Here is an 11,314-nt window from a genome sequence, read left to right on the forward strand (position 1 = left end):
GTCTTTGATACACTTCTGCCACTCCCAGAATCCATTTGAGTCTCCTTAATTTGAGTATCTGATGCTCAGGCCAACAGGTGGCAGAAGGCACCACATCCACACAGTGACAGCACTGGGGTCCATGCCGGTCCTGTCTTCCTCTTACTGAGTTGGAGAGAACCCTTACAGATCACCTGGTCCAACTCCCTGCAATGAGCAGGGACACCAATAGCTACAACAAGTTGCTCAGAGCGCCATCCAGCCTAGCCTTGAATCTCTCCAGGGATGGGTCATCCACCACATCTCTGTGAAACCCGTTCCAGTGCCTCACTAACCTTAGCATAAATAACAGCCTGAATCTCTCCTATAGCCATTCTAAATCTCCCTCTTTCCCTGCGGATAACTATGCACTCATACCCTTAAGGAATTTTGTTCAGCGCACTGTGTTAAGTCCCTTCACTCAAGCCCAGAAATGATGAACCCAGAGGACAGCAAATGAAGAGAACATTTCCACTGTGCGGGTCTACCTCGAGGCACAGAGCTGCAGAACAGCGCTTGTTTGCTCTGGCAGAAAGAGGGCTGGGAAGGGAAACGGTCACACACAGAAACACTAAGAGAAGGGGGGGGAAAAGAAGAAGAAAAGCTTTTCAAACTGCTCCGCACGGCCACGCTGCCCCTGACTCACGCCGATGCCGCACGCTTCCCCCTACGGAGCCCGCTCTCCCGACGGCCGGGGCACTCGCCCACCCCTCCGAAGCCACCCGTAGAGGGGAGCAGCGGTGCCGGGGGGGTCGGAGGGGGATGTCGTAGGTGCTGCGTCAGCGGGAGCCCGGCGGCGATTGGGGGAGGCCGCGTTCTGCCCGCGTTCCCTAATTATAAAGTGCCCGCTCCTCACACATCGCACCCGCTCCGCTCGGCTCGGCGCGGCTCGGTTCGGCCGGTAGCAGCCGCGGGCTGTCCGACCTTCCCCCCCCCTCGCCTCTGGAGTTGCTCCGGAGGCTCTGGCTGCTCAGCCCCGCTACAAATACCCGCGGCTCGACGCCGAGGCTCCAGCATCGAGGCGCTGCCCAGCGACCGCCGCGAGTCCCGAGGGGAGCGCCGTGTGAGTGCCCCGCGGCGTCGGGGCGGCTCCGCCGGGGGTTCAGCGCCGGGCTCAGGCGGGAGCCGAGGCTCGGGCTGCGGGGGGGTGCGGTGCGGGGTTGGGACGAGCGCTTTCCTGGACAGCAGCCGTTGGTTGCATTTGCTCGAAGCGCTGTTGCCGAGAGTTGCACGCGGAACGCGGTTGAAACAGCGTCGGTCGAGCTTTTTCCAGCCCCGGGGCGAGGGGGTGTCGGGGTGCCGCGGCCACCGTCTGACCTCTCCTTCTTGCAGCCCCATGGCGTTGCTGCTGCGGCTCGGCTGCTCGCTGCTGGCTCTCAGCACCTGCCTGCTGCCGCGGGCGCGGGCGGACTGCGGGCGGGACTGCGCGGCCTGCGCCTACCGCCTGGGGCCCCGCGCCGACATCCACCCGCTGGTAAGCGGCCGGGCGGGGACGGGGAGGGTACGGGGCTGGGGTAGGGAACGGAGCGGGACGGGGCGAGGGGGGCAGCGGAGATGGGTTGGAGGGAAACAGCGCCGGGTCTCCTCGCCGGGCAGCCTCGGGCTGCGGGGGAAGAGCCGAGTTGGGGCTGAAGGGAACGGGATGTCGCGGCGTACTCCGAGTCCGCCCGCAGCATCGCTGTCTCCTATTGCGCTGGTGTTGGAACTATCAGCGTGCCTGTGACCATCCCTCTGACGTTTCAGCTTCTCTCGAAGTAAATCACGTTACAAAGCTCCAGCATGGCTTTTTATTATTATTATTTCATTCTGTAGTGACATTGAAATTATTCAATAGTGCAGTCAAAGAGACAGCGCAACTTGCAGTGTAATCACAGGTGGGCCGGGGTCCGGTACTGGTACCGCAGCTCTCGGCCCCAGATAGCCGCACTCAGCACCTCTCAGCGCTCAGGAAAGGAAGGACTGGAGTTGTTCTATGCAGAGTTCAGAGCACTGAGCGCTTCTGCAGCGCTTGCTCTGAAAGGAAGGACTTGCCGGTAACCACAACGGGTTTATTGTATTCTTAGGATGGTTCTGAAGAAGTTCAGTTTACACTGTATATATATCGCTCTGCATACATTCAAATGTTCAAGGTTGCAATGAAGCTCTGGCTTTAATGCTAACCAGGAAGAAGAGGCAGCTTGCCCTTTTGGAAGGAGGGCTGTGTGTTTGTTGTGGGTGTCTATATGGACATTCTCCTTTGGATACTTTCAGCAGTTATACAAGAATTAAATTTCCACCCATTAGTAACATTTCTTTGTTTAAGTGGGAAAAGAAGCCACATGCCATAACGTGTATTTCTTATCCAGGTACAGTTTCCAGAGACAAATGTTTCTGGATACTGGTGCTTGGTAGCATCAGAACTGATCTTATGTTGTGTCTGTAAGAGATGTAACCTGGTCATTCATATACTTGAGATTGCATACGTTCATTTGGCAATAGGCTGTTTAAACTAATCGAGAAGGGAAGAACAGATTTATTCTTTATTCTTTGATTTAAATCAATTTCAAAGCCAGGCTGAAGCTGAGATCACATTTGCTTCATTGCACAAATACAGTATATAGAAGTAAGAATGTAGTGTGTGATCAAATAAATCATTGTGTTGCAAAGTACAGAAACCCATTTCATTTTCTTGTGTTCATATCGAAAACTGTGTGCCAGTTTCTTAGGATAAAACAGAGCTGAGCAGACAGGTAAGACCAGAGGTAGTGAGTTGGTCAGATAGATGTTAAGAGAAAACTGTGCTGAGGTTTAGTTTCACACTTTTCAAGCAGTTTGAGATCCTTAGAGAACATCATCCAAACAAAATAACTGTTTCCACTACTGAAAAACCTGATGATTTCTTCTTTTTGCAGCTGAAGAGTTTGGTTTAAACTGCCCATCATAACAGAGATGGGAGCTAATGTGACTGTTACTATTAACTGGTTACCTGATATGAGTGCAAGTGCTGAAAACTTTGTAACTCTTACCCTGAAAAATTTTCTTCACAGTCAAATGCAGCTCAGAATGTTTTTCCTCTATCTGATGATCACTGCTTTCTAAGCCAAGCCAGCAAAACCAGACGTTTGATTATGCCTAAGAAAGTCTGTACTTCGTCATTGGAATTGGTACACATTTGAAAGATCTGCTCTAGAAATTAAAACAAATAGTATTATACAAAAAATACAGCCTTTAGAGCCATGCAGAACAGTCTGATACAGCTGGTGTCTTTGCAACAGCAATGCCATTTTATTTGTTCCAAGTATCATAGAATCAGAGAATGGTTTGGGTTGGAAGGGACCTTTAAGATCATGTAGTTCCAACCCCCTGCTATAGGTAGGGACAACTCCCTCTAGACCAGGTTGCTCACAGCCCCATCCATCCTGGAGTGCTTCCAGGGAGGGGGCATCCACAACCTCAAAGCATCAGAGAATCATTTGAGTTGGAAAGGTCCTTTAAAGATCATCTAGTCCCACCCTCCAGCTTCTTTTGTAACATTTCTGAGTGTTCCTTTTAATGATGCACAATCATTTTACAGTGAACTACAACTGGTTTATAAAATCCCACTGTTAAACACAGAAGCACATAAGAATTCACCTTGGTGTACTGGAGAGGCTGTACTGTATGAGAGCTGTTTGCTCTCTTTGAAACAAAATCCTAGGGATAGCCTGTTGGCATGTGGGAGCAAGAACCCAGCTTGTACAACATGCCCATCCTTAGAGGGGGTACTGCAAAGTCCTTCATGAAAGCATATGAAAAACTTCAGACAGTGACACAGAGTAGTTCTTCCAAGGAACTCATAAAGAAAAGCTCCCTCATGGCCTTTTAAAAAGAAGAGAAGCTAAGGCAAGGTGTTTGTTACTATTGAATCACTCTTAGTAAACTACATCCATTTTTCAGGCATGTACACTAGAATGTGAAGGAAAGCTGCCTTCTGCCAAGGCCTGGGAGACCTGCAAGGAGCTGCTGCAGCTGACAAAGCTGGACCTGTCTGAGGATGGAAACGCTGCTCCAGGAGACAAAAAGGAGTTGGATGAGAACCATCTGCTTGCCAAGAAATATGGGGGCTTCATGAAGAGATATGGAGGATTCATGAAGAAAATGGATGAGCTGTACCACCCAGAGGCAGAGGATGAAGCTAACGGAGGAGAGATCCTGGCTAAGAGGTACGGAGGGTTCATGAAGAAGGACTCAGATGACGATGCCCTGGCTAATTCCTCTGATCTGCTGAAGGAGCTTTTAGGAGCAGGGGATAACCCCGAAGCGGCGCATTACCGAGGAATAAATGAAAATGATGGAGACGTCAGCAAAAGATACGGCGGTTTCATGAGAAGCATAAAGCGCAGTCCAGAACTGGAAGATGAAGCCAAAGAGCTGCAAAAGAGATACGGTGGTTTCATGAGAAGAGTGGGCAGGCCAGAGTGGTGGCTGGATTACCAGAAACGGTACGGCGGGTTTCTCAAGCGCTTCGCCAATTCCATTCTCCCTTCAGAAGAAGATGGGGAAACTTATTCCAAAGAGGTCCCAGAGATGGAAAAGAGATACGGTGGATTTATGAGATTTTAATACCTTTCCCTTTGTCCCTTTTGTCCTAAATGAGAGAGACTGCCTTATTGGTCATAACTTATTGTAATGTGTTGCTTGTACTGTACAGTTTTTTTACCGTCCTGGTTAATGATGCAACCTGTGATCTGTTGTTCCAGGTCCTGTGTTCTTTCAAGTCAAATAACTAATTTCTGGTTTAGTCAAGTTTCAGTCTGTGCTGTAGTTTCCATGCTAAAACGATTTTGATTACTGTATTCATTTTCTTTAAACAGGAAGTACATCTACAGTAGAATTGCTTTACTGTATATACAATAAATTCTTCATCCTAACTGCATCAATCCTGAAATGCTTTTTTTCTCTGTTATTTAATCAAACATAGCATTTTTTTCTAAACACCGAGCGTAGTAATGCTAACCTCTGTTCTGTAATTACAGGATTTGTACTGCACACACAACACCTGAAATAAATTTCTGTCTTTAGTTTCCTCAACGACTTACTATACCAGAATAATAAATATGTGCTCTAAAGAGGATATTATTGTATTTGCTCTATCTGCTCTCATGTTAACCAGTTAGCTGAATTCACTGTCCTTAACCAGTTCACCTGAAAACAGTTCATAAACATCTTTACTTAAAGCTCTAAAAACATTTCTCTAGTTCACAACACAGTGCCACAATTGTTTAGTGACAGCTGTTGCCTTCATCCCATGTAGGACCTTATGTTTGGCCTTGAAGTTACATTGACTCCAAGAAGCGGTAAGTGAATTGGTGAATTGGTGCACAATAAACGTGACCAAAAACTTCATTAAAAAAATCAAAATGCTGAATTTACAGAGCACCTGAGAAATGATTTCCCATGGAGCAGCTTTCTCTTTGATTCCTCAACTGGTATAAAGCATTTCTACATTACTGAGATATAGGAAATTGCTGGTCAGTCTTGTCTATTTCAAATGAAGGCAGTGTAAGTATATATGAGAATAAATGGGAAATGCATCACCAGTCTATCAGCATTCACACTGAAGGACAGCTCCCATCCCCATTTATGCTTCCTTGTATAATTCTGCCTGACTATTCCCTTAGCTTCCTAGACCGGGTATCAGCACTTTTCCCCCACCTATAGCTGCTCGTGACCTCGCACACACATTAATGTGATAAAAATCTCCTTGTCCCCTCACACTGACACACCATAGAGTCAAGATATTTAAAACCACAGGTCTTACACTTAACATTTATACAGACAAAATTCTCAAATCTGCTTAAATATCTGATTATTATTGAAATAGTTTATGGGAAGTCTAAAACCACCCTTGGCTCTGGGCTCGATATTTGTACCTTAGACTTGTGCATTAATTCCTACTGACATAGAGAGCAGCTTAAGGGTCTGATTTTAACTTCAGAACAGCAGGGTTTTCTGGGTACTCAGTACTTTTAAACACTAGTCTGTAGTGAAGTGCCCAAATACACACTTACAAGCCTAATCACATACAACTAATTGCAATCATTTTTGTCTTGTCCTTCAGAGGATTCTCTGAAGTGGCCAAAATCCCACTGAAGAGTTGATAAACCACAGAGTGTTCCATTTCCTTCACTGTTTTGCTGTCCTGCTGTACAGCACCAATGGTATCATATTTTAGAAGGCAAAAAGGTGCCTGTGTTAAAGCTCTGTGGCCTCCTGAGGTTTCAGCTAAACTCCACACCACTCTTCTGGATTGTTGCTCAAGGTGCCACATGGAAACTCTGCTCTCCATTCATTCCCCCAAAAGCACCTGTCCACTCAAAGAAGGAGAATGTGGAATGGGCTCCTGGAACACATCGCCTTGTAGGGTTTCATCCAGAAGGACTTCAGGCTGTGCCACAGTGCAAGCCAGGGTATGGGAGGCATGCATCAGCAGGTGTGCTTGAAAATCACACTCCATAAAGAACTAAAATCACAGTGCAGTTGTTCTCTTATCTATCAGCATTTACTTACTTCCCCCTAAATCTCACTCCCAATTTAGTCAAAGTGAGGCCCATGCCAGTCTTCTAACTGAAATGAGCACTGTTGTTCATTCAGCAGTGGCAAAAGGTTTACCAGCTCTTGTCACCCATCACTCACAGTTAATGATTTTATGATTTAAGAAGGAATGAAACTCCCAAAAATGATCTAGCATGTACCTTGCAGAATGAAGTATTTTAATCTAAACCTTCCCATTCTCTTATTTTACGTAGTAAAAAAGTACTTGACATTAAGTACATCTAACTGGATGCAGCCCAAAGGAGGAGACAGCTTTGGTGAGCAATAAGTCTCATCCAAGTTTTGAACTGGTAGATGGCAATGCTCATGGAAGGGAGGCCAGCCTCTTAATTCTCCTAGTAAAACAACAAGGCTGAATAGTCCTCATTCCTTCCATTATAATTTAAACCCCTCCCATTCAGATGATGTATTTCTTTAATAATTATAATTAAAAAGATACAAAATTAGAATAAGGTCTAAATTGCCGTGGACTTTCCTATCTTACAACTTCCAGTTAGGCCACCACTTAGGGGTTCTCAGCAATTAGCATTTCAGACAAAATCATCTCAAAATGCTTTGATGAATCAAGGAAGGTTTCCTAAAGTCTGCTTTACTAAATTATGAGGCTAAATAAAGTCCAAAGATAGGGTCTACAGGGCTGGGAGATGAAAAAGGGCTTCTCACTCTCGGTCCCTCTTCTGTAAGGATCTCATAATTTTCCTCTTGTAGAACATCCCCAGGACTGTCACTTCTCCAGATGATTATTGAGACAGCTAAACTGAAATGAAAGTAGAAAAGAGGAAAGAAAGCCTGGTATCTGGAAAGAACAGTAATTACAAGGATATTCTCATGGAAGAAATGTCACCCTGAGACCAAAAACCAGATTCTACATTTCCTTTCCCTGGCTTTCATCGTTGTTCTTGGCATTTGTACACGGCAGTCAGTATTCCAGAGTTAAGCCACATATGATATCACTGGTTTGAATACTAAGTATAAGAATAACTGAACATGAACAACAATATGTGGAAGGATGCAGTCCTGCCAAAGGGCTTAATGCTTCTGCATTAGGAATAAAAAAAACAAACTGAAAGAAAAAGATAGTCTAGTTGAGGCTGGGCAAGGATGAGATGGGCTTTTTAATAGGAACTAACTAAAGCAAGGATGCGAAGAAAGGATTTCCTGAACCAAATGGTTTCTGAATGCTACACTGCATGCAGCTGGAGCTGTGCCTTAAAGCTTAAGCTGAAATCTCGAGATAATGAGGAAAGGTCAGTGTGTTATTCCCACATCTTTCTTTGTGCATTCTCAGAGGAGCCTGGCAGATTCTATTAGATGAAACATGCAGAGCACAGCTTTGAATTTCTGATATTTTTACTGTTAAATGATATTTAATATGAAGTACAATATACAATAAATATAAATAACAACTATAAAAATGTTATTACAAAAATTACTTCATAGTTATTCGTGGGTATAATACTTTATAATTGTTTATAAGCATTTCAGAAATACAAGAAATTATAACATAAATGTTCACTGTTTCAGATAATGCTTCCCCAGACAGAATATTTGTAAGAACACAAATATGTTCTAATTCAGTGTGCTGAAATAATTATTATTGAACTATTAAGTATTTTCCAAAAAGACAGGGATCTCCTAGAATGAGTCCAGTGGAGGGACACAAAGATGAAAAGAGGCCTGGACCATCTCCTGTATGAGGAAAGGCTGGGTAACCTGGGTCTGCTCAGCCTGGGGAAAAAAAGATTGTATCACAAGTGTATTGCAGTTATAGCCCACTACTCCCCCTGCCTGCTCAGGCTGGGGAGCTATCCTGAACCCCGCCGTAAACAACGAACAGGGTAGCAAAGCCAGATGTAAGTCATTAATCCAAGCATTCAATTACTAATCCCATCAGCCTCATTTAAAGCACACTGACAGTTACATATCCAATTAACTGTTGCTATAGAAAACAAAATTGCTTAGAGATATTTGACAGACAAATCTTAAACAGCCCAGCAGGGATACAGAGTGAATTTGTTTAATTAGATTGTGACTTTACCTAAATTGAGCATTTACTGTAAGCCCTGCTGAAACCACACAATGAAATCTCTCAGAGTTAACAGGTCATCGCAAAAGCACATCACTGTGCTAAATGTTTTGTTAAAAGCACTGCACTATACTGCTTCCCCAGGGAGAAGTCTGGCATACCCTTGTATGAGGATTGTCAGTGCTAAATATTCTCATAGAAATCCATGTTTTTTGTGTATGAATCATAGAATGGCCTGGGTTGAAAAAGACCACAATGACCATCTGGTTTCAACCCCCCTGCTATGTGCAAGGTTGCCAACTACCAGACCAGGCTGCCCAGAGCCACATCCAGCCTGGCCTGGAATGCCTCCAGGGATGGAGCATCCACAGCCTCCTTGGGCAACATGTTCCAGTGAATCAGAACCTTCTAAGTGAAAGGATTCCTCCTGATATTTAATCTAAACTTTCCCTGTCTTAGTTTAAAACCATTCCCCCTTGTCCTATCACTATCTATCCTCATAAACATTTATTCCCCTTGTGTTTATATGCTCCCTTCAAGTACTGGAAGGCCACAATGAGGTCTCCCAGAGCCTTCTCTTCTCCAAGCTAAACAAGCCCAGTTCCCTCAACCTTTCTTCATAGGCAAAGTTCCTATGCGTGTATGAACATACGTGATCTTTGCTTCTCGCCTTTCTGCCATTCCTTTTTCTTGTCACAGTCTTCTCCAGACCCTCATTGAGTGTTTCTATAAGACTGTGCAACAGTTTATTTTCCTGGTACATTACAATGTCTGCATTGTTGTGCACCCAGGCTTGCAGTGGGGTCTACATGCCAACCTCTGACCAGAAATCATCGTGATTGCAATCTATCGAAAATTATGGCATACTGAATGATGAAAGCTGTTCCTACACTCCGATGGGGATCTTTGATTTAACACCTCTGAAAACATTCTAAAACAATTATTTAGGTAATGTTTTTTTTCTCTCTAATGAAAAGAAGACAATGGCAACAGAAGCCTAAATGACAGGTGAATCTCATAAAAGCAGTTGAGTCAGATAAGTCACATAAGCATTTCTTACAATATAGATAGATGCATTTTTCTGTCATGATCTGCAGTATAAGTAGGTTTTCCAGTGGGCCTTGCACGTTTCTCCAGATTTCCGTTTTCATCTCTGCGAATAACTAGCTGAGAAGTGTGCAAAATGGGGCTGAAATTTCCACTGCATTGCATTTCCTCATCTAGAAAAATACTCAGAAGAGAAATGCGGTTTTATTGTACTTTTTGTTAATACAGTATGCTGTGACAGCTAATGACACAGTTAATGTGACAAAGTCATTCTCAGAAGGCAATTAACTCATTCTTTTCCCGTCAGTCAGAAAAAACTGTCAGCCTCCATTTGAACTGAAGCAGTGGAAACTAGCCAAAGTAAAGAACCATTATGGGAACTCACACATAACTTAAAATTTGGATCAGCAGGTCCAGGACACAGGAGATATTTTGCTCACAGATATCTACCATACTGAGTTTTTCCATAGCAGAAGAGAGCAGAATTCCTTGAATGGGGCTCTTGGACTAGATGAGGAATAGTGCCAGTTTCTCCCTCTGAATTACCCAGTAATCCCTTAGACATAAGGAATTTCACCGGTACTATGTAATGAAGTCTGCTCATTGCATCATGACTGTTCACAGCATGTAGATCCCTCCAACACCTTTTAAACATACAGCTCCAACTTTTGCTGTTCTAGCACCAGCTCTTGTCTGTCCTCAAGCAGTTAAATTCACTGGTGAGGCCTGGCCAAGAAAGACAGGTCATGCTGTTGTAGCTGCTCTTCTGCTTTATTCAAGGAAACCTGAACACCATCATCAGTTTTCTCGATGTCTTAATGAAAAGAGCAATTAAATTACTGATGTTAATCTGAGGCAAAATAGGTAAGCACAGCAGTAGGTTTGCCTTCTGTTCTGTGCTATCTCACTGTTGTTTGAGTCCAGAACCCGGCTCAGGTTCTCAAAACTGAAGTCCTTCCTGAGCAGCAATACTGACTTTCCCTTCCTTCTGCCCATCACTGTTCTACAGAAGAACAGATCCACTGGGTGCCTTTCAATCACACTCAAAAATAAATAAATAGATAAATAAAAATCAACAAACGCACTTCTGTAGTCCTCAACCAGAGTGTCACTAACATAAGAACTACTTTTTCAGTATACAAAAGGAAAGACAAATTTTTCAGGAGTACATTCAAGTGCCCATTGTACTCATACGCAAAGAAACAAGCGATATTGAAATAATCCAGTCAGTTACTATTCAAGATACAAAGAATTAAAGAAAAAAGATCATCCCACAGACATAAATAATACCAGTCTTTTCACTTAATCAGGAGGCAGGGAATACTATTTGAAAGAGTTATTGAATCACTGAATCATAGAATGGCCTGGGTTGAAAAGGACCACAATGATCACCTGGTTTCAACACCCTGCTATGTGCAGGGTTGCCAACCACCAGACCAGGCTGCCCAGAGCCACATCCAGCCTGGCCTGGAATGTCTCCATGCACAGCCTCCTTGGGCAACCTGCATCCACAGCCTCCTTGGGCAACCTGTTCCCGTGTGACACCACCCTCTGTGTGAAAAACTGCCTCCTAATATCTAACTTATACCTCCCCTGTTTTAGTTTAAAACCCTAAATCTGTCCCCTAAATCTCCCATCTTAGTTTAAAAC

The 11,314-nt window shown here is 44.2% G+C and overlaps 1 protein-coding gene across 1 annotated transcript; it reads left to right on the forward strand.

The window, feature by feature from the left end:
- The first annotated feature begins 860 nt into the window (after nt 1–860).
- On the forward strand, nt 861–5,110 carry PENK (proenkephalin). The gene is made up of 3 exons (XM_072328674.1): nt 861–1,081; nt 1,351–1,492; nt 3,934–5,110. Exons 2-3 carry the CDS (start codon nt 1,355–1,357, stop codon nt 4,597–4,599), a joined length of 804 nt encoding a protein of 267 aa, XP_072184775.1. The 5' UTR covers nt 861–1,081; nt 1,351–1,354; the 3' UTR covers nt 4,600–5,110.
- The last annotated feature ends 6,204 nt before the right edge of the window (nt 5,111–11,314 follow it).

The sequence above is a fragment of the Excalfactoria chinensis genome, chromosome 2, assembly GCF_039878825.1.
Source record: "Excalfactoria chinensis isolate bCotChi1 chromosome 2, bCotChi1.hap2, whole genome shotgun sequence".
In the NCBI taxonomy this organism is placed as follows: Eukaryota; Metazoa; Chordata; class Aves; order Galliformes; family Phasianidae; genus Excalfactoria; species Excalfactoria chinensis.